The sequence below is a fragment of the Cottoperca gobio genome, chromosome 6, assembly GCF_900634415.1.
Source record: "Cottoperca gobio chromosome 6, fCotGob3.1, whole genome shotgun sequence".
Classification (NCBI taxonomy): Eukaryota; Metazoa; Chordata; class Actinopteri; order Perciformes; family Bovichtidae; genus Cottoperca; species Cottoperca gobio.
In genome coordinates, this window is record NC_041360.1 from 18,052,866 (window position 1) to 18,080,837 (window position 27,972).

A 27,972-nucleotide genomic window follows, 5' to 3' on the forward strand; every position below is an offset into this window, starting at 1 on the left:
TGTGTCAAATTTGAAGAAATTCCCTCAAGGCGTTGCTGAGATATCGCGTTCACAAGAATGGGAAGGACATATGGAGAGGACAACCCGGAAACATAATGCCTCCAGCCTCGGATATCGCCAGCGCAGAGGCATCAAAACAACTTTTAGAGTTGATTCATTATTTGAAATGGAATTTGACTAAATGTATGTGTGTAGATATTAAATAATAAAAATAATATGTATTAAATAATATATGAAAAATACATCTAAAATGATAAATGATGGTACATTGCCATAGCCAAAATAAATGTATTTTTTGTTGAAATTAAGAGACAAACCTGGCTACCGACAATGCATCATGCAAACGCTTCAATCAAATTCACATTAAAAGAAATAGCTAAGAAAACAAAACAAAACCCAAGAACATATGCTGATGAGTTTTAATGACACTGAAGACATACAGATTTGCAGAAGTTTGACACATCAGATGTTGGATAAAGAATTTGGATATTCTTTACATTCTATAACCAATAGGTTATGAGATCATTTATATTGATGTTGAAATAATGACACAACTACTGTTATATCTGAAGACATTTACAATAAAAGATTGAAAAACCTCAAACCAAATCATACAGTTTGTATAATGGAACAACCTCTTCAAAAGCTAAAAGAAACACCAGGACACAAATATGTGCCGTAATCATGAGGCACTATGTGGATCTGCCTGCCTGACAATTCACGAGAAAGTGAGTGCAAAGAGAGAATATCTCTGCCGTTTATAATATTTAACTTGCCCTTGTTTGGGGCTGCTGAATACACACAGGTGTGTCTTTACATATTGAGTCTTGAGTTTAGTAGTTTTTGAAGAGGAATTGTTGAAGTTTCTAAAAGTATATTTCCATTCTATTAAGCTTAGTTTTCAATGGTGTCCATGCATTTCGCGATTTGGCAACCACACTTTTCAACTGAAATGTAGGAGTGCTTTATCTTGCTGCCGTCAGCGCAGATCATCTCCACCTCCTTCTCACTGGTGGTCATTTCTTGACAGCATGAGCATGAATGCATCAAACGGTTGTTCTTCGCAGAGTACCTGTAAATAAAGAGGGTTTCAGGATCAGTGTCAGTCACCTGATATTCAATATAAACAAACATTTATGTTGAAAATGCACATGGACACTCACCTACATGTAATACTGCCATTTATTACGTTGCCACTTTATCTGCACTGCTCGCTTCACTTTCACTTTTAATATTTAAACATGTTTACTATTGTGTATATGTTTAATATTTTGTATATGTTTACTATTTCATACATTCAAATATATTTTTAACTGGTACTTTGTTTAGTTAGCTATTTATAATTTCCTGTACTTGTATTGTGCACTGCCTGGGAGTTTGACGCAACAACATTTCACAATACGTACTTGTATGTATATATGACAAATAAAATCTCACATAAATCTATAAATATTATTTAATGAATATTATTTAATAAATCTCACATTGATGAGGATTCTCCACAGTATCCCACACAGGCTGTGATTTCCACTGGCACAACTGACTTGCAGTTCTCTTTCTGCAGATAGGTGGTGTTCTTGTTCATTTGGCAGTTGGTACGAAGAGTACCTAAAAAAATGACACGTAAACATCTTTTTTATCTTGCTGCAACAACACACATTATCATTTTAGTGGCAAAATAAAAGAACACATCTAATATCTGGAGATTTAGCCTCTCTTAAACATGTTCATCAATAATGAAAATAGTCATTAGCTGCATCCCTACATTCTTTTTCTTTTAAAATACACGGTATGAGTAACAGAGGACGACAGTGAAATTGTGTAATTTGAATTAATTTTATTGACTCATACTTACAAGTTTTGCAACAACCGTTAGTGTCCATTTCTTCGGTTCCCTGAAATATAGACAATATGGATTGTAAAATATGCAGATACACAATACCGACAGATATAAAATCACACATGAGTCACTTGTAATACTGGTGTTTTGCACAAGCCAATATAAATCTAATTTCATCTTCACTATTTATTTGTGTATTTCAGCACATTTGGAGATTTTAGGTCTCTCATATTTATAATTTCAGCCCATTTACAGATACATTTATCTATAATTGTCTTATAGCCTTCTATACACTGTAAATTCATTTAAAACAAATAGTTTTTTTTTTTCATTAGCCTGAATCCAAGGTCAAATATCAGAAAGGTAAATGCTCTTTGTACATGTCACACATTGCCTTAGCAGGAATAGCTAGACTAACCCCATATCCTACAGTTTGGATGCAAATTGCACTGTAAAATAAGACATTAGTTCACAGTTATTAACAAAGATTACATCTGCCAGAATTAAGATTTATTTCTCGTTTTAGGACTGGATTATACTCACAGGAAAGCAGTCCTCTGGATTAAATGCAGGGCATGTTGTTTGTCTTTCAGAGATTATGAACTCATCGTTGACTTTACGGCAATCATACTTGGTACAGTTGTCCTTTGGTGGTGACCAAGACTGAGAAGGCTGTCAGATGTGTAGAATAGGTCAATTAGTGCACATAAACACTTCTGACTGATACCACAGGTTACAGGTTACAGACTCTGATTCTGAAGATGTTTCAATTACACTGTACTTACTTCGATAATTATTGGAGAAGTGAAGCCTGGAATCTCCATAACACATCTTGTCTTTTTACATGATCCACAACACTGTCCAGGTTTTGTTTCATACACATAGCCCTATAAAAAACAACACAAATTAACATCGGTCTGCAACTTCAATCAATTATACATAATTAGTAATAGGTAGTATCTACAGAATGCTTCCACCCCTTAGGATAGTTTCATCCAAACTACACATTTTACTCACTTACCCCAAAGTAGTATCTAACTGTTTGGATGTGCAAGGGTTTGAAATATCCATCTCTGAGATTACTGCTGCCACCCACATTGGGGTGAATGTAGTTTAGTTTGTGATACTCAAAACATAAAAAAAAGTTGGTGAAAATATTTAACAGCAACATTAATTTTCAAATGTAATATATGTCGCAGTTACTTTGGATGAACTACATTATAGATCATTAACAGTGGACTATTTCTTTAGTAGAAACACCACAAACCCAAATTACATTCACCTTCATTGTATTTGGATGGCGACAGAAATCTCAGAGACACGTGTCTCAAACCTGAGCAAATAAAAATAAAACATTTGCATCACTAGATACAATATGGATAAGTGAAAAAAATAGTTGTTGTAGTTTTGTTAAACTGTTTAAGCACTGGTATCATGAGTCAACACCTGCATTTAACACTGCACAACATTGACATCTTCAAACCTATCATCATGTGCACATAAATAACAAAGTCAGTAAGTAATGTATCAGTAACTGTTACACTGCTTGTAGAAATCTGAAAGTATAGGATACGAGTGTGCAACCCTAGAATTAGCATGTGCTGTCATGTTAAACATTTTTGCGCAGTATTTACTGGGTTCAAATTTAAGTGATAAAAAACTGCAATGTTAGTTGCATGCAAACCTACCTCTGGACAGAATATTGAGCACTCCATCACAGCACACTCAATCTTGTTTAACTTGCTTATTGGCTCCTGAGTTTCAGTACATTTGCATGTTTCACATGGGCTTTTGGAGAAATCCATACTGGGCTATAAAACATCAAATATAAAGTCTGAGCCACATTTCATATAAAGGCCAGCACAACAAATGTCAATGCTGTCTGACGACAGGGTGAATATACAGAAGAATGGTGAGCTATATTTAATTTAAATACTATTCTTCAGATTATACTTCATTAATAGTATACTTAATTTAAACATTGCATTTTCTAAACACTTTAACAGGCAAGTATACTATAAATAGAGCACATTTAAAATGTATGCAGTATTCCTTACCTTGTACTCAGTATCATTGAAGACACAGACGCCTTTGGGTACTAGATTAAAAAATGTTAACAAACATGATTACATTACAGGCTTACTGTACGCCTGGTTTATTTTTAAGTCTTTCACACACTAACACTATAATTAAATTAAAATTAAAAACTATATGCAAACTTACCACAGTCGTAAGACGGGCAGCACGAGCCATTTGTCGTGTTGATATCCAACTCAAATCCTTGTTTGCACTTCGGAATTGGCGAACAGTGTTTGTTATCACATTCTGTTGGTTAAAGGGTAAGACATTTTAAGTATATACTTGAAAGTATAGCAAAGTGAAACCAAGATGACCAGATACAGTAACTGAAATTATTACAGTTACTTCTGGAAAATAGGCGATTACTTGTTACATAACTTAAAATAAGAATGGGTCTTTTAATTGAAGACCATTTTTTCCTGATTGATTTAGTGACTTATTATAGACAGCAGCAGACACTGCCACATTTAATCATACAGTACTGTATATTCAAAATGCCTTACTAGCCAGTAATTTCAGATATATACCATTTACTCATATCACTTGGGGCATAAATAAAAGAAAAAACGGTTCAACAGTCACAAACTTACATCTTCCAAAATGATCATGAAGTTTAATCAACACCTCCTCTCCTCTCTCTTGTTTTATTTTTAGTAATTCCTTATTAAATTCTTTTTTTACACTAAAAAACCCCTACATAATAGACTGCCCTGCATCTTCACTAATATACGCAGCCCACACCATAAGATCTAACATTTATTGTCTTGTTTTTTGTTTGTTTTGCCCCGTCATGTTAATCATGTCATGTCACCCACAGTATTAAGTTCTGTCTTGTCCAGTTTCACTGTTCACACTAGTTTCATGTCTCTCTTCATTAAATAAATAGTAAGTATTTAGGATTTATTACATCTTTTTTCACAAGATGAGTAGTACTAACTATGATGAGAAAACAGATTTTTGTGTGTAAAATCAGTGGAGAGCCCATTAAATCATTTAAAAGATCAAATATAAAACAGCAAATGTTGGTGTGGTTTTTATGTATCACTTACCACAGGACAGTTTTTGACAGCAGTCCACTGTGCGGTTCACCAACACCTCACCTTCCTCATTGCACTTTATTGGTTCTTGAGTGGGACATGTAAGTGGCTCACACTGAACACCCTGAGTGTCGTCATCACAAACACACTGCTTACAGCCACTCTTCCAAGTCTCACCAGGCTGTTTGAGAGACAGAGTTAATTTCGGAACAGCAACGAATACTGTGTGAATAATGATAATCGGTCATGTATTGTAACATTTACCGGTTTGGGTTCGCCATTAGGTCCAGTGCAACCTTAAACAATAAAAACGATAATTTTACCTGAACATTAATTCATTCACAAACAATTAGATAGATCTTTTTTAGAAGTGCTCTTACATGTGGAGACACAGAGGTCAGATTTTGAACTGAACAAAGTCATCCCCTCTGGGCAGAAACATCCCTCCATCACGGCATTACAGTCTTGGCTCCGGTTGACATTTTGTTCGTGGCATTGTTGTACATACTTCTCATTGTATCTAAAATATGAAGACAATTGATGTTGAAAAACAGACATACATAATTATTTTAGAAATTAAATTATGAATGATGTGTATAATGCAGAGCAAACACCAACAATTTGTTTGGCTATAAAGATAGCAGTGTCGGTCCACCACGTTGATCCAGACTGAAATATTTTAACAACTGTCTCAAAACTATTAGGTGGAATGCAGTGCCATTTGGTACAGACAGTTATGCCCCCACCGGGATCAACTGCACCTAACGTCTCATCTAGTGCCATCATCAAATCAAAATTAAAATGTGTCAAATACTTTAGTTTATGACTAAATACCTGCAAAACTAATTATATTCCCATGAGCCTATGCTATACTTTGTGTTTAGTGCTAATTAGCACTTGTTAGCTTGTTAACACGCTAAACTAAGATGTGGATCGTGGTAAACATTACTGCTTAACATGTTTGCATTGTCATTGTGAACATGTTAGCATGCTGACGTCCACATTTGGTTCAGCCCAATTAAGTGTAAATGTTACATTACAAGCTGCTGACAATATTTAAGTCATGATATTGATAATAGAACTGAGAAATTACCTTGCATTGCAAGTTGGTACAACAGTTGGCCCACAAGGCTTGTAGACCTTATTTCCTGGACATTTAAATTCTAAAACAAGAGAAAATGGATTTTAACATCAAAATGATGAAAAAACATCTGGACATCTGAAATGAGCAATGTTAGTAAAATCAAACCCTCCTACCACACTGTCCATTTGTAGCATCCCTCCAGTTTGGACAGGCAGCACACATGCTGGCGTATGTCTCCATACTGGAACAACCGATGGTGTTATTTCCCATTTGGCAAACATCAAATTTACAGCTCTCATAAAATGGTCGTGGTGAGATTACTTTGTGGCATTCCTTAAACACCCTTAATGTATAAACAAAAAGAAAGTAGGTTAATCAGAGTGATACTCAGAAATGAATTGACATACTCTGTTCATATTTGTTGTGTAAATTCTTACTCGCTCATCAGAATTTCACAAAAATCGGCTTCGCAGGGTGTTGGTGTTGATGTTGGAGTTGATGTTGTGGTAGGAGGTAGATTGTCACAATATGGCTTATTCTTATCATGTACACGCCACTCTCCCATCTGAGAGCAAGCGGGATTAATCTTGCCATTTGGTAATCTGCAGTCGTTTTTTTTGTTATTGTCGCAGACACCTTGTGAAGGTAAATATTAACATGACAGATATTACAAACCATGTCACATTTGGTGCTTTCATAATATATTTAGCACTGTTTATATATTTTCATTCATGAACATAACATGCAGTCATTGCTGTTCAATGCGTTTATCAGCAAATCAATTATCATCTTACCACACTGTCCCTCTGTGTTGTTGTGGAAAAGGGAAAATGGCAAGTCAACCGTGAATGTAAACGCTTTGAAAATCACAACTGCCTCAATTTCCGGGATTTTCAAAAGCAGCTGAATTGCTGAACTTGTTATGGTGAAGTCATCATTAAAGTAGGTTGGGACTACCTGCTTGCCATTGACGAACGCCTAAACAATTGAAAACGTTTTTCATCAAAATCACTGCACATCATTTAAATATATTGAAGTAAAATAAGTTAAATGAGTTAAGACAATTGTTACCATGTTCACGAGTTTTGGGGTTCTTTGCTGTGTAAAAATAACTTCATAGTTTTTGTAATTCACAATCAAGGATTTAGGACAGGTCACAAGTCCAGAGGCATCACAGTTTTCGTTGTTGATAAGAATGCTTAAGTTGTGTCGAGGAATGATCTCTTTGACGAGGACATATGTGCAGTTTTTCTGGAAGCTGTAATACTGGCCATCAAATGTCAGATAATGAGGATCTCCCCAGCCAGCGCAAACACCTGCAAACATTAGATTGTGATTACATTTAGTGTTACATCAAAGAAAAACTGTATATGTTTTTGTTGTTGTAGTGTAGCAGTTTTAAGATGTTGCTTGAATGTGACATTTTAAAAGGCTTTCATTTGAACCTACATTTGCAGTCATAGTGGAAACAGCAGCCGCTTTCATCATAAACCTTCACTGGTGGTTGTCCATTTTCACATACAGGCTTGGTCACTGGTTTACATTGCACATGTACTTTTATAACTGTTGCGTCTTTACATGTTTCTGTGGTGCACTTGTTTGGATTCCAGGACTCACCATCCTGTAAAGGACAAAGTAGTACTTTTAGTAATACTACCAGTAAAATAAATATTATGTTTGACCCCCCTGGTATAGATATACACCTATAATTTATGTAATCCATGAAATACACAAAGGTGTTGTTGAATCTCTTCAATAACTGTTATTTTGGATTTATTTGTAGATGTCCGTTAGTGACATACTGTATGAGGTACTCAGTAATGTTATATTACTTACTTGTAATGTAAATTATGTAGCTATTCGTTTTGATGGTTATTTATTTGTTTATGTATATTTATATCGTTGTATCGTTCTATTAGTTTGTCCAGTTTTGTACGTTATGAGTTGGTCTTACGGTGTGTTTAAACATGTTTTTATGTTGTCTGGTAACCTGGTGAGTTATTACACCCTATAGGCTCAGTTTTGATTAAGCTAATAGGGACCCTAATTAATTTAATAAAAAAAAACATTGACCTTTGTTGCAATATTCTACAATGACTGGGAGAGGATATCTAATGATATAAGATATTTCTACTTTACTGTAGACTTTACAGTAAGAACTGAGAAACCATAACCATTAAAAATTAAAACCATAAACAAACAAGCAACCATTATAATATGCCAGCATTTGGTGGCATTTTATATGAATCAGTAATTGCATGTTGAATTTATCAACTGTTGCTGCACTTGATATATTCATTGACAACTCAAAAGACCAATGAGATTATGGAAAATAGGCATTACAAGTTTCTTGCTTTTAAGGCGTTGTTTCTCAGAATAGAGACCCTGGAAACAAAGCCAATTAAGATACAAATGTTGGGGTTAGTACATAATGACAGCATCGGATTGTTTATATAACCAAATTAAAATACCTTTCTAGTTGGCTCGAGATACAAACAGTCTTTAGTGGGGGGCTTCGTTGTGGTTACTGTAATTACAGTAGCTGATGTTGAGCCAATTTGTGTTGTAGTGCCAGAGCTTGTTGTGGTACTGGTAGGAGTTGATGGAGTAGTAAAGGGACACTGTCTAGCACGCTTCTCCACATTGCATGTCGAATTGCAATACGCAGTGAAACACCAGCCTGCTCCATCAGTCTTGTTGTACATGAAGCTACCTGTATGAGAATAAAACAAAGGCAGTTAGATAAGAAAGGACTAAAGATGTGAACATTTTTTACAGTGCCAGGGTCAAATAGTTCCTGGATGAATCTTGTTCCAATTGCAACATTTTGACGATAGACGGCAGTAGGAACATGAATGTAACCAAACTTTCCAGTTGTAGTCATTTATCCCTCCACTGTGCAGGCGCCATAACCAACCAGTAGTAGTCACTACTGCATGGACAAAGATGAAAAAATCTCTTTCAAGTAAAGCCAATTGTTTTGTTGAAATGTGTAATGCCGATATGCATATCTGTTTCACCACTTCAGAGTTTTGTTCAATATCCAAAAAGGAATGCATGCTGTCTCAGACTGTGGATTATGATAATAAATCTGAATGCAAACAGGATTTGACCTTTACAAAAATTACAATTTAGGCTGCCTGTTGTGATAAGATGTGCCAGGTTGTAATGTAAGGAAAGGTGTAACCATGGCCAAAATAAGAATAATGATTGTATGAACTACAATTGATGGCAATAGCCGATTGCTTACCAGGAGAAAAGATTTGATCCATGTACTTGCAAAAACATACAGTTGTTCTGCCCGGTGTTGAAGACTGAAGAGTTGAAGGTGTTGAGGATGGAGATTCAATAGTGGTCTTTCCTGTGACTGTGGTTGTGGTGGTGGGGCTTTCTGTGCCTGTGGTTTTTGTTGTAGATTCTTCTGTGACTGTGGTTGTGGTGGGTTGTTCTGTTGTTGTTGTTGTTGGTGGGCTTGTGGTTGAAGGCGGACATATGTTTTCGCAACATTTCACTCGTATTTCATAGTCATAACACTTAAGTGGCAATTGGTCTTTGTTATGACATATCAGTCCATTCGTTACATTGCATATAACGTTAGGTTGTCGATCTTTCAAAGATACATCTTTGTTTTCTTTTGCTCTGCATTCTATTTCTACAGGTTTTCTGCAAACACTCGAATCTTGATCAGCAATTTTTGTAATGGTTTCATATTCTCCACCCTCTGATTTAGGGTCAGGGTAATTATTGTTTTTCCAATCTGACCATTTACAATTTACAGAGCAGTCAGCTGGGGTTGTTTCCATTGTTGTGGTAGGTTTCTCTGTGGTTGTGGTCTTTCCTGTGACTGTGGTTTTTGTTGTAGATTCTTCTGTGACTGTGGTTGTGGTGGGTTGTTCTGTTGTTGTGGTGGGTTTTTCTGTGACTGTGGTTTTTGTTGTAGATTCTTCTGTGACCGTGGTTGTGGTGGGTTGTTCTGTTGTTGTTGTTGTTGTTGTTGTTGTTGTTGTTGTTGTTGGGCTTTCTGTGACTGTGGTTGTGGTAGGATTCTCTTTGGTTGTGCTAGGAGTTTCTGTGACTGTGGTTGTTGTGGTGGGTTTTTCTGTGCCTGTGGTTTTTGTTGTAGATTCTTCTGTGACTGTGGTTGTGGTGGGTTGTTCTGTTGTTGTTGTTGTTGGGGTTTCTGTGACTGTGGTTGTTGTGGTGGGGCTTTCTGTGCCTGTGGTTTTTGTTGTAGATTCTTCTGTGACTGTGGTTGTGGTGGGTTGTTCTGTTGTTGTGGTGGGTTTTTCTGTGACTGTGGTTTTTGTTGTAGATTCTTCTGTGACCGTGGTTGTGGTGGGTTGTTCTGTTGTTGTTGTTGTTGTTGTTGTTGGGCTTTCTGTGACTGTGGTTGTGGTAGGATTCTCTTTGGTTGTGCTAGGAGTTTCTGTGACTGTGGTTGTTGTGGTGGGTTTTTCTGTGCCTGTGGTTTTTGTTGTAGATTCTTCTGTGACCGTGGTTGTGGTGGGTTGTTCTGTTGTTGTTGTTGGGGTTTCTGTGACTGTGGTTGTGGTGGTGGGTTTTTCTGTGACCGTGGTTGTGGTGGGTTGTTCTTTTGTTGTGGTAGGTTTTTCTGTAACTGTGGTTTTTGTTGTAGATTCTTCTGTGACTGTGGTTGTGGTGGGTTGTTCTGTTGTTGTGGTGGGTTTTTCTGTGACTGTGGTTTTTGTTGTAGATTCTTCTGTGACCGTGGTTGTGGTGGGTTGTTCTGTTGTTGTTGTTGTTGTTGTTGTTGTTGTTGTTGTTGGGCTTTCTGTGACTGTGGTTGTGGTAGGATTCTCTTTGGTTGTGCTAGGAGTTTCTGTGACTGTGGTTGTTGTGGTGGGTTTTTCTGTGCCTGTGGTTTTTGTTGTAGATTCTTCTGTGACCGTGGTTGTGGTGGGTTGTTCTGTTGTTGTTGTTGTTGTTGTTGTTGTTGTTGTTGGGCTTTCTGTGACTGTGGTTGTGGTAGGATTCTCTTTGGTTGTGCTAGGAGTTTCTGTGACTGTGGTTGTTGTGGTGGTTTTTCTGTGCCTGTGGTTTTTGTTGTAGATTCTTCTGTGACTGTGGTTGTGGTGGGTTGTTCTGTTGTTGTTGTTGTTGGGGTTTCTGTGACTGTGGTTGTTGTGGTGGGGCTTTCTGTGCCTGTGGTTTTTGTTGTAGATTCTTCTGTGACTGTGGTTGTGGTGGGTTGTTCTGTTGTTGTTGTTGGTGGGCTTGTGGTTGAAGGCGGACATATGTTTTCGCAACATTTCACTCGTATTTCATAGTCATAACACTTAAGTGGCAATTGGTCTTTGTTATGACATATCAGTCCATTCGTTACATTGCATATAACGTTAGGTTGTCGATCTTTCAAAGATACATCTTTGTTTTCTTTTGCTCTGCATTCTATTTCTACAGGTTTTCTGCAAACACTCGAATCTTGATCAGCAATTTTTGTAATGGTTTCATATTCTCCACCCTCTGATTTAGTGTCAGGGTAATTATTGTTTTTCCAATCTGACCATTTACAATTTACAGAGCAGTCAGCTGGGGTTGTTTCCATTGTTGTGGTAGGTTTCTCTGTGGTTGTGGTCTTTCCTGTGACTGTGGTTTTTGTTGTAGATTCTTCTGTGACTGTGGTTGTGGTGGGTTGTTCTGTTGTTGTGGTGGGTTTTTCTGTGACTGTGGTTTTTGTTGTAGATTCTTCTGTGACCGTGGTTGTGGTGGGTTGTTCTGTTGTTGTTGTTGTTGTTGTTGTTGTTGTTGTTGGGCTTTCTGTGACTGTGGTTGTGGTAGGATTCTCTTTGGTTGTGCTAGGAGTTTCTGTGACTGTGGTTGTTGTGGTGGGTTTTTCTGTGCCTGTGGTTTTTGTTGTAGATTCTTCTGTGACTGTGGTTGTGGTGGGTTGTTCTGTTGTTGTTGTTGTTGGGGTTTCTGTGACTGTGGTTGTTGTGGTGGGGCTTTCTGTGCCTGTGGTTTTTGTTGTAGATTCTTCTGTGACTGTGGTTGTGGTGGGTTGTTCTGTTGTTGTTGTTGGTGGGCTTGTGGTTGAAGGCGGACATATGTTTTCGCAACATTTCACTCGTATTTCATAGTCATAACACTTAAGTGGCAATTGGTCTTTGTTATGACATATCAGTCCATTCGTTACATTGCATATAACGTTAGGTTGTCGATCTTTCAAAGATACATCTTTGTTTTCTTTTGCTCTGCATTCTATTTCTACAGGTTTTCTGCAAACACTCGAATCTTGATCAGCAATTTTTGTAATGGTTTCATATTCTCCACCCTCTGATTTAGTGTCAGGGTAATTATTGTTTTTCCAATCTGACCATTTACAATTTACAGAGCAGTCAGCTGGGGTTGTTTCCATTGTTGTGGTAGGTTTCTCTGTGGTTGTGGTCTTTCCTGTGACTGTGGTTTTTGTTGTAGATTCTTCTGTGACTGTGGTTGTGGTGGGTTGTTCTGTTGTTGTGGTGGGTTTTTCTGTGACTGTGGTTTTTGTTGTAGATTCTTCTGTGACCGTGGTTGTGGTGGGTTGTTCTGTTGTTGTTGTTGTTGTTGTTGTTGTTGTTGTTGGGCTTTCTGTGACTGTGGTTGTGGTAGGATTCTCTTTGGTTGTGCTAGGAGTTTCTGTGACTGTGGTTGTTGTGGTGGGTTTTTCTGTGCCTGTGGTTTTTGTTGTAGATTCTTCTGTGACTGTGGTTGTGGTGGGTTGTTCTGTTGTTGTTGTTGTTGGGGTTTCTGTGACTGTGGTTGTTGTGGTGGGGCTTTCTGTGCCTGTGGTTTTTGTTGTAGATTCTTCTGTGACTGTGGTTGTGGTGGGTTGTTCTGTTGTTGTGGTGGGTTTTTCTGTGACTGTGGTTTTTGTTGTAGATTCTTCTGTGACCGTGGTTGTGGTGGGTTGTTCTGTTGTTGTTGTTGTTGTTGTTGTTGGGCTTTCTGTGACTGTGGTTGTGGTAGGATTCTCTTTGGTTGTGCTAGGAGTTTCTGTGACTGTGGTTGTTGTGGTGGGTTTTTCTGTGCCTGTGGTTTTTGTTGTAGATTCTTCTGTGACCGTGGTTGTGGTGGGTTGTTCTGTTGTTGTTGTTGGGGTTTCTGTGACTGTGGTTGTGGTGGTGGGTTTTTCTGTGACCGTGGTTGTGGTGGGTTGTTCTTTTGTTGTGGTAGGTTTTTCTGTAACTGTGGTTTTTGTTGTAGATTCTTCTGTGACTGTGGTTGTGGTGGGTTGTTCTGTTGTTGTTGTTGTTGTTGTTGTTGTGGGGCTTTCTGTGACTGTGGTTGTGGTGGTGGGTTTTTCTGTGACTGTGGTTGTTGTAGTGGGTTTTCCTGTGACTGTGGTTTTTGTTGTAGATTCTTCTGTGACTGTGGTTGTGGTGGGTTGTTCTGTTGTTATTAACACTTGAGAATCATTTTTTGTGGTAGCCACTGTATTTGTAACAACTTCAACAGTTGTTGTCTTTTCTGTGGTTGTTTCTGAGGCTGTAGTTGACCCGGTTTTGGTTGTTGTTGTGGGTGGACTTGTGGTTGAAGGCGGGCTTTGTGTGACTGTGGTTTTTGTTGTAGATTCTTCTGTGACTGTGGTTGTGGTGGTGGGTTTTTCTGTGACTGTGGTTTTTGTTGTAGATTCTTCTGTGACCGTGGTTGTGGTGGGTTGTTCTGTTGTTGTTGTTGTTGTTGTTGTTGTTGTTGGGCTTTCTGTGACTGTGGTTGTGGTAGGATTCTCTATGGTTGTGCTAGGAGTTTCTGTGACTGTGGTTGTGGTGGTGGGTTTTTCTGTGCCTGTGGTTTTTGTTGTAGAATGTTCTGTGACTGTGGTTGTGGTGGTGGGGCTTTCTGTGACCGTGGTTGTGGTGGGTTGTTCTTTTGTTGTGGTGGGTTTTTCTGTAACTGTGGTTTTTGTTGTAGATTCTTCTGTGACTGTGGTTGTGGTGGGTTGTTCTGTTGTTGTTGTTGGGCTTTCTGTGACCGTGGTTGTGGTAGGATTCTCTTTGGTTGTGCTAGGAGTTTCTGTGACTGTGGTCTTTGTTGTAGATTCTTCTGTGACTGTGGTTGTGGTGGGTTGTTCTGTTGTTGTTGTTGGGCTTTCTGTGACTGTGGTTGTGGTGGGTTGTTCTTTTGTTGTGGTAGGTTTTTCTGTGCCTGTGGTTTTTGTTGTAGATTCTTCTGTGACTGTGGTTGTGGTGGGTTTTTCTGTGACTGTGGTTGTTGTTGTGGGGCTTTTTGTGACTGTGGTTTTTGTTGTAGATTCTTCTGTGACCGTGGTTGTGGTGGGTTGTTCTGTTGTTGTTGTTGGGCTTTCTGTGACTGTGTTTTTTGTTGTAGATTCTTCTGTGACTGTGGTTGTGGTGGGTTTTTCTGTGACCGTGGTTGTGGTGGGTTTTTCTGTTGTTGTGGTGGGTTTTTCTGTGACTGTGGTTTTTGTTGTAGATTCTTCTGTGACCGTGGTTGTGGTGGGTTGTTCTGTTGTTGTTGTTGTTGTTGTTGGGCTTTCTGTGACCGTGGTTGTGGTGGGTTTTTCTGTTGTTGTGGTGGGTTTTTCTGTGACTGTGGTTTTTGTTGTAGATTCTTCTGTGACCGTGGTTGTGGTGGGTTGTTCTGTTGTTGTTGTTGTTGTTGTTGTTGGGCTTTCTGTGACTGTGGTTGTGGTAGGATTCTCTTTGGTTGTGCTAGGAGTTTCTGTGACTGTGGTTGTTGTGGTGGGGCTTTCTGTGACTGTGGTCTTTGTTGTAGATTCTTCTGTGACTGTGGTTGTGGTGGGTTGTTCTGTTGTTGTTGTTGGGCTTTCTGTGACTGTGGTTGTGGTGGGTTGTTCTTTTGTTGTGGTAGGTTTTTCTGTAACTGTGGTTTTTGTTGTAGATTCTTCTGTGACTGTGGTTGTGGTGGGTTGTTCTGTTGTTGTTGGTGGGCTTGTGGTTGAAGGTGGACATATGTTTTCGCAACATTTCACTCGTATTTCATAGTCATAACACTTAGGTGGCCATTGGTCTTTGTTATGACATATCAATCCATTCGTTACATTGCATATAACGATTTGTTTTAGATCTTTCAAAGATACATCTTCTAATTGTTTTGCTCTGCATTCTATTTCTACAGGTTTTCTGCAAACACTCGAATCTTGATCAGCAATTTTTGTAATGGTTTCATATTCTCCACCCTCTGATATAGTGTCAGGGTAATTATTGTTTTTCCAATCTGACCATTTACAATTTACAGAGCAGTCAGCTGGGGTTGTTTCCATTGTTGTGGTAGGTTTCTCTGTAGTTGTAGTGGGTTTTTCTGTGACTGTGGTTTTTGTTGTAGATTCTTCTGTGACTGTGGTTGTGGTGGGTTGTTCTGTTGTTGTTGGTGGGCTTGTGGTTGAAGGTGGACATATGTTTTCGCAACATTTCACTCGTATTTCATAGTCATAACACTTAAGTGGCAATTGGTCTTTGTTATGACATATCAATCCATTCGTTACATTGCATATAACGATTTGTTTTAGATCTTTCAAAGATACATCTTTGTTTTCTTTTGCTCTGCATTCTATTTCTACAGGTTTTCTGCAAACACTCGAATCTTGATCAGCAATTTTTGTAATGGTTTCATATTCTCCACCCTCTGATTTAGTGTCAGGGTAATTATTGTTTTTCCAATCTGACCATTTACAATTTACAGAGCAGTCAGCTGGGGTTGTTTCCATTGTTGTGGTAGGTTTCTCTGTGGTTGTAGTGGGTTTTTCTGTGACTGTGGTTGTTGTTGTAGATTCTTCTGTGACCGTGGTTGTGGTGGGTTGTTCTGTTGTTGTTGTTGGGGTTTCTGTGACTGTGGTTGTGGTGGGTTGTTCTTTTGTTGTGGTAGGTTTTTCTGTAACTGTGGTTTTTGTTGTAGATTCTTCTGTGACTGTGGTTGTGGTGGGTTTTTCTGTGACTGTGGTGGGTTTTTCTGTAACTGTGGTTGTGGTGGTGGGGCTTTCTGTGACTGTGGTTGTGGTGGTGGGGCTTTCTGTGACTGTGGTTTTTGTTGTAGATTCTTCTGTGACTGTGGTTGTGGTGGGTTGTTCTGTTGTTATTAACACTTGAGAATCATTTTTTGTGGTAGCCACTGTATTTGTAACAACTTCAACAGTTGTTGTCTTTTCTGTGGTTGTTTCTGAGGCTGTAGTTGACCCGGTTTTGGTTGTTGTTGTGGGTGGACTTGTGGTTGAAGGCGGGCTTTGTGTGACTGTGGTTTTTGTTGTAGATTCTTCTGTGACTGTGGTTGTTTCCATTGTAGTGGATGCTGTTGTTGTTGAAACTCTTGGTGTTGAGATAATCTGAGTTGTTGTCACAGCCTCAGTTGTAATACTTATGGTGGGAATTTCTGCGGTTGTTGTCGAACTTTCTGTGATTGCCAAAAGAAAAATGATTAAATCATCGAGTTTACTTAAAAAAAGGGTTAAAACAAAAATATTCCACACTATTCATCTTTAAAGTCTCTTACCAGTTGAAAAAACAAATGTTGGTGTTGGTGTTGGTGTTCTTGGGGTGGTTGTAGAGCAAGTTTCTATGTTTCTGGTAATATTTCCTTTTTCTCCACAAACAGCAGTGATACAGCTTCCATCTCCGTCATGTGTCTCATAGACTGTCTGTCCATACTTGTAAATATGTTGCTTATATGAACAAGTGCAATCTGCAAAATAAATTGTTTACAAGAAGAATTATATGAATGTTCATTCATTCAATAGATTCATATATTACCTTTTCAATGAATCTGTATGTTATGATCAATTATAGAATTGGTCTCAGCCATTCTCACCTAGCTTGTCATAGCTGCACTCCATCTTTGTTGAAGAACAATAACTAAAAATAAAATAAAAGAAGAAAAGTTTAAACACAATGTATGAACATATAGGGTACCATTTTGGTATTGGGTCACTGCACAGCACGCAGCATTGCACCAGCGAAGTGGTATTTTCCTTGACTAGGCTGGTTTGGCATCATATTATTTCAGCATTTGTTCAAAACAATATAAAGGTTATCATTAACTTTTGCACCAACTGCAGCATTACTAAGATGTAAAGTGACCTACCAGTTGTGACAGTTTTCTTTTGGAGGCATGCGCTCCCCTTCTTTATAATGCTTCCCTTCGTTGTCATAGCAGCCACATTCCATCTGTGGCACACACTTCATGGTAACTTCTTCCAAATAAGATCGTTCAGGCGGGCAACTTGGATAGCAGCCTTAAAAAGTTAAATGTTACTTTAAATTGCAGAACTAGCACATAATAGGTACAGACAGAAACTAGCGTAAACCATGTGAGAATCTCTGAATAGTGAAACTGAATGAAAAGCCAATAACACAACAGTAAGCACAATTATGCTTAACCAATGGGCACTCCTAGAAAACGTCACACTTGATCAACTCTCTAATTATAACCTCAGAAAAACATAGTATTCTTTTATTGTTATTTCTACCTACCTTCTAATGCTGGAATGTGATTAAAGCATACTCCTGAGGGATTTCTGCATGTCTTCATGCATGGTTTCCCACAAGGTTCATAGTGCCATTCACACTCTCCATCAAGGTTGTAAAAGTCACAGAATATAGCTAATGAAACAAAAGAAGAAAGATTACTTAATAGTGTATACAATCTTCATAATAACATGAGACACAGGCTTTATTTGTAAATTCAACATTTGAAAAAAATGGTGATTATGATGAACATGAACATTGTATTTTTTGTTTATCTACTCACAGAAACACAAAAAAAACACTTACGGCAGATCGTGGGAGTTCTCCATTTCACGCAGGCTCCGGCATCATTACAGGCTGCTGCGTAGGCTGCTACAGCCGAGCAGAAACACTCACAATCTCCTCCCGTGTTGCAGGAACAAGTGTCTCTCACACAAGCATCATAATGGTTTTTTGGATCCACCTTTTTGAAATAAGCGATTGTTAATGTAAGTAGAGGCTGAATAACATTCTACTTGCTAATCATACAGAAAGTAAATATGTACAAGATGTGATATCTTTTATTTTTTATTTACTGTATTTGCTGCTACCACCTTAATTGCTCTCTTGTATATTGCATAATGTATATTTGTATAATTTAATGGTGTATTGTGTTTTGTATATCTATCTTTCTAGACAGTACTTGGCAGTTTTCTTACCTTTTTGTGGCACTGAGCAAATACATGACTGTTGATAATGCTGCAGTGTTTAAATGCCCATGCCTGCCTGTGTGAGTACAGACTACAGGGATTGTTTAGTGCAATTGTATTCGGGCAGGAATCTAACATTTTCCAGCTGTTTCCAAACTCAAGGGCTTCAACCACAACTCCTTTGTTTCTGGTGGTAAAATCGTTCTTGATATTCCCATCGTAATTTCCACACAGACCACAGACTTTTCCCTGGGATAAAATGAGATCTAGTTAATTTATAAAATGGTAACCTTATTAACAATTATCTGAATGCCTGTATATCTCTTCACCCACCTTGAATGTGGACTTGAGTTTGATCATGAGTGTTGTTTTCTTATTCCAAATGAGAACAAGTCCATTCTTTGCCTCAATGACAAGATATATGCCCATAGTGTGGACTTTAAAGGGAATGTCCACCCCTTTGCTTTGTTGGATAACTCGGACGTTTTCCTCTGAAATAATTATTTCTTTGTCCTAAAAGCAACAACAAATGTTCATTTGTAATACTGCAATGTTATTCTCAGCATTTTATAAATCATTTCTAAATGCATACAATAATGATATAATATATTGTTATGTACCCCTAAGTAGAGCTTGATAGCAGTGGAGCAGATGCTTCCACTTCCGCATAAGATGTTCTCAGTCAGGACCCTAAAGGTGCCTTGGTTATCATCCCCACAGTAATCCTGCAAGATATTGATGATAGTATTACAAGACAGACTTTTGACAAATTACAAAGACTGAATATAAGTGTGTACCATACCTGAGTGAAGATGTAGCCACAGTCCCCATTAAAGGAGAATTTCTTTTCATCAAAAGTGATGTAATGACCTTCTCCATATATGGTACAGGTTCCATCACACTCATGAGCTGTACATTCCCACATTCTGCTTTTGCAAGTGCTATAATTGAAATAGATGCAGTGATGACAAGTTATATATCCACAAATATAATTAGGGATGCATGACATGAATCTTTTTCAGCCTAACCGATAATTACCTGCTTCTAAAGTCCAAAAACAAAAAGATAAGAGATCATTTCACGTTTTGGTATTTTAAAAATAAGTTCATAATCTGTAGTTTAAGCACACCTGAGAGTAAGAAAGACTAAGATGTAGTGAGCAAAATGTGCTCTGACCTAACCAAATCTAACTGACATTACTACTGTAAACAATATCAGCTATAATTTCACTATCTGATTAATACATAATATTATAAATGTCCCATTAGCGGCCCAATATATATCATGCATCCCTAAAGAAACACAGCAGTGAACTGACACAGCACTACATTAGTGTACAGTAGAAAGAAGGAAAGGACTCACCAGGTATTGCAGTTCACAGTGACAGTCTGTCCAGAAGTAAAGGATTCTCCATTAAATGTGCAGGGACACTTCTCCTCCTTAATGCAGCCTCCTTTGCCATCAGACACCAGGTCAGCAGGGCATACACATCCTGATATACATTGTGTACTGATCTATACAGTGTAACAGATAAGTAATAACATGTCATCCTGCTGCTTTAGTATACGGTACATTGGCAAAATATACACACTTTCAATGGTGCTAATGTCTATAATGCATTAAAAAACATACTTTTACTGCTTTATAATCTGCTTATAGCACTGTATAATTATATTCAGCACTCATAATATTCATAATGCTTTATCACAATAACCATAAAACATTAGAAAGCATTTTATAATGACTCATAATACTTCATAATTGCTGGTCACTAACTGACTTATTTGTTGGTGCAAGGATCATAGTGTATTATAATTCCAATAGTTTAAATACAGTATAATCTTTTTTTTATAATGCATTTTAATCACTGTTATTATACTTGTATACTTATGTGTTTTGGAAAATAAAGACTTGACGTGGCTTTGATAATCATTGTGATTCTTTTGTTTATCTTACACTTTAATTATCCAACAAATACTGCTCATAATAAACTCCTCAAAATTGTGTTATAGTATCATACTATTGCTAATAAGCCTATATAGTGCTGTGACTTTACTTAAAGCTCACACAATGCTGCTAAATCATGTTATAGATGTTTATAAGACATTTTTCCATTTCAGAAACTTAGAATTAAAAATGTGTTATAATACATTAGAGCAGTTCTCTATCTGGCTATATAAGTGTCTAAAGTTAAGGTAGTTATAATGCGCTTTGTAACCCAGGACTCATGGAGGTCTAAAGCCTTATGAATGCTGAACTTAATACATTATGTCCACTACTTTTAACCCTTTATAAACCTTGTTATACTTTTACATGCATAATTATAAACATTTAAAGAGTTTTATAAAGCTTTATAAATGCATTATAGACGTGACCTTCATATAAAATGTTACCACTATTTTTGTCACTTTACTTAAAGCAAACAATGACCACTTGTAGGGACTTATAACCAGCTTGTAATGTATTATAAGAGGGATTATAATGCATTATAAAAAAGATTATAATGTAATAAATTATAATTCACTGCAAAAAGTGAGACGGAAATGTCTGACACTTGACCTTTTAAGTAACTATGAAATGCTTAATAATGTGTTATGATTATTGATTATGATTATACATCTTTATGAGTGCTTATACAACTGTGATTATACAGTAATATAAGCTATAAATCATAACTGATTATAAGTATGTTTATAATGCATTATAGACACGGACGTCATAGAAAGTAATACAGAATATTCAACAAAAGTCATGAACCAGTGTCTCAATCTTACACATTCTGTGTCCAGTGTCTTGCAGCTTTTTTGGCACTCGAATCCCTTGGCACCTGGCGTTGAGCTTGAGCAGTTGAAGAAAACCATTGGCTTGGTGCATGCTGATGACAATGATAGTGTGTTAGAAAGGACGCTTGGTGTTGCTTTTACTGTACTTTTCTATAGAAGGAATACTATGATGAGCTGAGTGTTTTGTACCTACATTCACTTATGTGGCTTCCTGTACATTTTAGTTTTCCATGATGGCAGGAGCTGAAATGTTTAGAAAGACACGCAAGGTTATTACTTGTTAGTTCTTGCTCAATTTCTTGATAAGGCAAAACAACTATTTAGGACAGTGGTTCAAAACATGTCTAGCCTTTGGGATTTGCAATTCTCCTTAGTCCAAGTCATTTTCTACACACATTGGCTAACTTGATGGTCTGCAGGGAGCCGGTGAATATTTCAGCACATATTGAACGTAAAGCTGGTGGTCACAGGTCTAACAGATAATCAAGTGACATGGGCATTATTACAATTCACTGAATAATGGTTTTGGATTTGAGGATTAAACCAAAGCCTTGAAAAAAAATCAACGTAAACAAGAGGTCAAACCCTGGACCTTCTTGCTGTCCACTGAACCAACAAAATCAAAACGAAAATATGAAAAGAGCAAATCGAGCTTAAAACCCAATAAAATAGGAAACACTACACAAGTGTAATTATGGCTTAAAACCAACATCATTAGAACAATTGCATCAGCAATTAAAACAAATACAGTCTTACAAAACTGTTTTTACAGCATAATATGTAAATAGTCATAATAATAAAAAAAAGAAGCAATAAACCATCCGCTTAAATCATGTAGATTTCCTGCTAGGTCAGTAAGGGCAGTACTTTATTGCATACAACATGCTGTTTGTTGGTTAATCTTCACTTTCAGTAAAACCACATTTATTATATTCCTTTTCATACCTCAGTTAAGCAATTAATCTGTAGAGCATAATAAAAAACATTATACTTTAAAAGTTGACTTACAACTTGGTACCCACTAATCAATGAACAATTTGGTTCAGTCAAATATAAATGCTCTAGGGGAGCCCTGGTGGCCTGGATGTGAAGCTTCCACTATGAACTGCAACATCCCCAGTTCACTGCATGTGACCTTTGTTGTATATGATTCCCCATCTCTCTCTCTTCTTAAACTCTCTCTCCCTACTACCATCAACTGAATAATAAAAACATAAAATAACCAAAGAACAATCATACAAAAATATTGTTCTGCTGCAATTTTACTGGAAATATTGAAATCCTCACCAACTTTGACCATGGACTTTGATGCTCTGCTTGGGGCGTACCAGCTTGTCTCCCACGAGGCAGGAGCATTGTGAGGCTGTCACACAAAGTCCCTTTTCATTCAGGTAAGTTCCTTCAGCACAGCCACAGCCGTCAATTGGGGTAAAGTCAACCTCACATGTTAAGTCTGACTGACTGAGAGAGCGGCAGGTGCGACCACAGCTTGTCATTTGGTAGCCATACACAAAAGTAGCAGGGCAAGTCCTGTAGTTCTCTTTTGAAAAGAAAACAGGTTCACTTGGGTAAATATTATTCAAAAAACAAGGACTTCATTTATTTCACTTTTGATCGGGTTCGGGTTTAACTTACGGCACATGGTATCCCTCCATCCATTCAATAAGACACCTTCAGCGGCACACGCATGGACATAGGAGGATATAGCAGCACACATACACTCCTCACTGTTCTGACAGGCGCAGGTGTCATAAATACAAGCCTGGAGAGAAATGTTGAATTGTTAAGTGCGAGAAATAACAAATCCATACACACATACATTATACTGCATACACAAGTAAATCACTGCTTACAGTTTCATAGTCTTCTGGGTTTATTTCAGAATGGCACGTTGCAAAGACCCCTTGTGGGTCTGACAGCAGCGGGCACCAGTTTTTGGCATATTTCTCTACAAAAACAAATAAACAAGGCTATTGGTAAATGTTGTGAAGAATGATATTAAAATATGAAGTACGATGTCTGTGACTTACCCTTGTCTATGTTCAAAGCACAGGGGTCCTTAAGTGTGTTTGCCACATCAGGGCAGCTTGTTTTAGTCTTCCATGTGTTGACAAATGTCCCAGCCGTTCCCTCAATCAATCCATTTGTGGTTTTGAAGTCATCAGCTTCCACATCATTAAAATCTCCACAAAGACCTGGATAAAGATAATGATTCCTTAATACTTAATAAATTACTCATTGCAAAATATAGATATTTTACACCATAATTAAAAGAAGTAAAACACACCCCTGAGTTTTCCCTTATTGGAAACACTGGCTTTGATGTAGACCTGCATGATGGGCAAAAGCTGAACCTCGAGATCAAGCCCATAGCTGGTGTGGATTACAATGAAGAATGTGGATGGTTTGAAGATTGTTACGTCATCTGTGGGGGGAAACATTTTCATATTGAATGAATAGACTGTTTTAATTTGAGCAAACTCAATTATAAGTTGTGACTTCCAACCACTCACCCATTAAAAGAGGCAGCGGAGAGATCAGTTTGTTATACAGAACCTGTCCGTTAGCTTCAATTACAATCATCTGCAGTGGGAAGAAATTACAATATGTTTAAAAACCTCAGGGAAAATATTAACGTTTCTAACAGATATAAAATAAAGACAATCCTATAAATATGTTTTCACTGTATTAGGAGAGAGCCTTAACATTTTACCAAGTGTTTAGGCAGTACTAGGGTGATTGCATTCAGGCAAGTTGATTCCTCTGATCTTTGACATTTGGCCAGGTCACCAAGGACACTGAAAGTCCCATTAGTTTCCTAAAGTCGAGAAGATAAAAATGCACATAATTACAACCGGTTTGCTTATTTACAAGTAATGTGATTTTGGATGTGGTTCATATTTGGTTAAATATGAATACATTTTAAGTTTGAATGCCACACCTTTGAGAGAACATAAGAGCAGTCTCCATGGAAAGCATAAGTTTTATCATCATAGGTGGAGATGTGGGAGCCACCCAGCACGGAGCAGATTCCAGGACAGTCCATATCGTTACAGCGCCACTGAGCCTTGGTACAGGTGCTGTCAAAAGAGTTATTCAGTTCAACTGGACAGATCACATTAAATACACATGTTATGAACATTATTATTATATTGAAGACAGTGAGTAATTACCATTTTTGACATGCCCTTGAATATGATTTCCCTGGTGGGTATGGCTTGCCATCATGTTGGCAGGTGCACTCGTCAACAGCAATACACCCACTTTTTGTAATGTCGTCAAAGACAGTCCCTTGGGAAAAACAGAAAGCCATTATTAGTCTGGTCCATAAAGTAAACTGCAAACCACATTAAGGATTTGTATAAATGTTATCAGAACATAAACTATATTTTTGTAATTTTAAGTAATAATCTTGAAGATTTTCATTTACATAAATAATAATAATATTAAGAATAAGAAATAATAATAATATATTTAATTTGTATAGCACTTAAAAAGGTACTCAAAGGCAGATTACATGGTAAAAACAGCAACGGAAACAGTAACAAGCAATAACAGTAATAAAAAAAATAGATTATAAAAAACAATAATTACAACAATGAATAACCCCCGGGTCACAGATTAAAAAGCGGATTTAAATAAGTGGTTGTGAGTGCAGTTTTGAAAGAGAGGAGAGAAATTGCATCGTCCCTAACAAATACATTAATTCAATTCAATTTTCAGAACATTAGGCCACAGAGTTTTATACATGCACCTAACTCAAGCTACGTCCAATGTAACATTTCAACTTTACAAAGAAGAGTGTTGAGAGGACAAGGACACATGTAAACTTATTTACATGTGATTTGATTCAGCATTTGTAGGCAACTTAAAACACAGGTGCTAGCCTGCCGCTAAAGCTATATCATCAGCTTCTGTTGTCACAACAACTTGTCTGCAATTCAACAGCATGAATTACTGATTTTGCACACTAATTACAAAAGTCTAGATCACAAATAAGGTGTGTGAACAGAAATAAACCCTCTGACTTAGTGTTTCCCCTGCATTTGTTTAGTTTTTTTTGGGGTCTTCCCACAATAAAATGTACAACAATTTGGAAAAGCTAGACCAGATAATAAATATAAACCAAAAATCCCAAATATAACACTTGCTAAAGAATTCCACTGGAGACCAACTAAAACCATTAGATCAGGGAAAAGTAATTATTTTAATTATATTCTCCACATTGATTTTAGAAACGGCTTGGGTGCTGAACCTAAGCCTTATAATTGGTACAGAGAACCATGCATCTGCTGGACTACAAACATCACATATGTTGTTTTTAATATCAAGAAACTTACCAGATGGACAGAAGCATCCATCTACGCAGTGATCCTCACACACTTCGCTTGTCTGTGGGCTGCTGCAGCTGTCAATACAGGGACTCCCGCATTCTTTATACTCCATGTTGAAAGGGCATGCTTTTGCTATTCAACACATAAAAAAGTACAATTTAGAAATTGTGAGTCTTATATAAATACAGTAAAACATCTAAATGTTTTGATTGTTGTTCTTACCACAAAATAGGGCGGTCTGCCATTTCTTTGGTTTCCCCCCTGCATGAGCGCACTGACGGGAGTACTCTGATATGGTTGAACACACGCATGAAGTGCTGCTGTTACAGCTGCACAAGTCCTTCACACAGGCGTCGATGAAAGAGTCGTCATCAATCAGGTTTTGACAGCTGTGGAAGGCAGGTACTGACAGCAGGTTCACACAGGTGGATTTCTGTGGGTCAAAGTGTATGATTTATTTAAATTGTACCTAAATGTTAGATATAGATAATAATAATAATAATAATAATAATAATAATAATAATAATAATAATAATAATAACAACAATATACTTTGATTTTCTGTATAGACCACTTTTCATACAAGAGATGTAGCTCAAAGTGCTTTACAAAAAAAACACATTTAAACAAGGGCATTTAGACAATAAAAAGACAGCAAGTGATCAAATATAAAAGTTAAATGAAAAAAGATTAAGACAAATTAATTCCATACGTTTTTAGCTGTCATTTAAAAATGATCATAGAGCATGCATGTCTTATAGCTCTTCGTAGGGTATTCCATAATTTTGGAGAACAGTTCAAATAAAAGCTGCGCTGCCAAGCACCAATACCAAGCAGTAGACAAACTAGAAGCTGGGATAATATGCTCTCTCTTCCTGCTATAAATGCAATTATTTCATGCACATCCATTTTCACGTACTTCTTTTTCACAGGTCTTTGTGGCTGGAGAGGGGACGTCTTCACACTCTTCATTAGGACCATTGAGTGTCCAGGCATCTCCATAATTTTCAAGGCTTACATGCTCCCCTGTGTCTTGAGGGAAAAATAGGTTTTATGTGAAGAAATGTGGTGACTGATTTTGTGCAGATTGTTTTAAGCTTTATTATTTAGTATTTACCTGCTATGATGAACTCATCATAAATCTGGATTCCGTTGTAGTCACCACACAGGCCACAGGTCTCATTCTTGAATTTTGCATCCAGCTCAATCTTAAAACGAGGTAAAAATTTGAATTGAATTAAGTGCAGAAATGAAGAAGAAATATCTTTACTACACTTAATATTATGCATTTTTTCCCCAAAGGCTTCCCTTTGATTTAATGTGGATTAATCTTTATGTCGCTTGAGTTAATCCTCTAATCCCTCAAATATCATCAAAACTAAATATAGTGTGAATATTTCCACGGCTCAGTGTTTATCTGTAAGTTATCAATATAATAATACAAATCAATATTATAGATTATTGATGCAATGGATAGCACATAATGAAAACACATACCCAGAGGGCGTCTTCTTCATTCCAGTAGACGACCAAGCCAAGCTTTGCCTCGATTTTGACATAGGAGACAGTTCTTTCAATTGAAATGCCAACCTGGCTGAATGGTATATTGATACTAGAGGGGGCAAAAATAAATCATCACAGTGAGATGATGAGACATCAACAATCACTGCAACCAGTATATCAGCTGGTAATAAAAAGTGACATTATCAAAACAGACTCACGGTTCATCATTGACTTTGATGGAAGTCTTGTCTAATTCCACAACGGCCCCATCCAGTTTCATGGTGACCTTCTGTATGGAGGTGACCCCATTCATCTCCTGCCGTTGGAACTGGATGTTAAAACTGCTGTAGCTTCCCTTACACTGGGACGCAAGGATGTAGTTGCAAGGGGAGGGAAGCTGGAAGAAATCTCCATCGAAAGTCTTAAAATGATAGTTTCCCCATGTACTGCAGATCTGGCCATTGTGAGCGGGTCTCACTTCTAGTTTGTGGAGAAAAGAAACATATATTAGACTGTAGTAACTTTACATGATTTTTGTTTTGTTATCTTTCATCTTTGAAAAAATAAAGAAAAACTTACCTTGAATTGTTGGCATTTTGGACATTGGCATGCCTGAAAAAAGAAACACATTATCAATAATGTCAGAAAAAAGCAAACTGTTTATATTTGTATTATCCAGTATGCACATTAAAAGAAAACAACACTCAGCCAACATTTTAGGTGGATTTTAGGCGAGACACTCTAGGCAAAAACATCGTATTTTTTCCGTGCACCTGTCAATTTTGAGAGTTTGGGCTATTTTGGTAGTCTTTTTTCAGACTAGCGGAAAGAAAACATCGAAAATACACATGTAGGTTTTTATTTTACTACAGTTTGTCTATTAGCGTCTGTAGTTTTATTCTAAGGTAGTATTACAAAATTGCCCCATTTGTGTACTTACCAACGTTGGCTGCAGTTAGTCCAATGTAGAGAGTGAGCCATGGGATAACCCATTCAAGCTGAATCCTGGCTGTTCTCATGATTCTTGAGTAATGGCTGTCCTGACAGGGATGGTCGAACTAACTGATCCAGTGCTACCAATTTCATGTAATATAGTCCATTGGGTGTTTGCAGTTAAGGAGGAGTAGAAGAGACATTTTGGGTGTCAACCATTGTGGTTTTTGTCTTTATTAATATCACACCCAT

General features: G+C 37.4%; 1 protein-coding gene across 1 annotated transcript; it reads right to left on the reverse strand.

Annotated features, from left to right (window-relative positions):
* Window positions 1-412: 412 nt before the first annotated feature.
* LOC115009408 (mucin-2-like) lies at window positions 413-27,806 on the reverse strand. Its single transcript, XM_029433368.1, is given in 48 exon segments — window positions 413-1,072; window positions 1,485-1,608; window positions 1,856-1,895; window positions 2,384-2,512; window positions 2,626-2,727; window positions 3,529-3,651; window positions 3,898-3,938; window positions 4,064-4,165; window positions 4,969-5,137; window positions 5,221-5,252; window positions 5,337-5,476; window positions 6,050-6,119; window positions 6,214-6,383; window positions 6,478-6,676; window positions 6,835-7,018; window positions 7,121-7,356; window positions 7,490-7,661; window positions 8,512-8,753; window positions 9,291-9,759; window positions 10,816-11,076; window positions 11,079-11,677; window positions 11,816-12,487; window positions 16,823-16,866; window positions 17,096-17,246; window positions 17,485-17,613; window positions 17,785-17,941; window positions 18,177-18,416; window positions 18,501-18,680; window positions 18,788-18,892; window positions 18,970-19,108; window positions 19,530-19,676; window positions 22,238-22,480; window positions 22,582-22,712; window positions 22,804-22,898; window positions 22,981-23,145; window positions 23,238-23,375; window positions 23,464-23,533; window positions 23,664-23,768; window positions 23,892-24,030; window positions 24,124-24,241; window positions 25,291-25,416; window positions 25,507-25,717; window positions 26,204-26,316; window positions 26,402-26,492; window positions 26,782-26,896; window positions 27,006-27,267; window positions 27,367-27,399; window positions 27,728-27,806. Coding segments are annotated over 48 exon segments (7,980 nt in total). The 3' UTR covers window positions 413-894.
* Window positions 27,807-27,972: the final 166 nt, after the last annotated feature.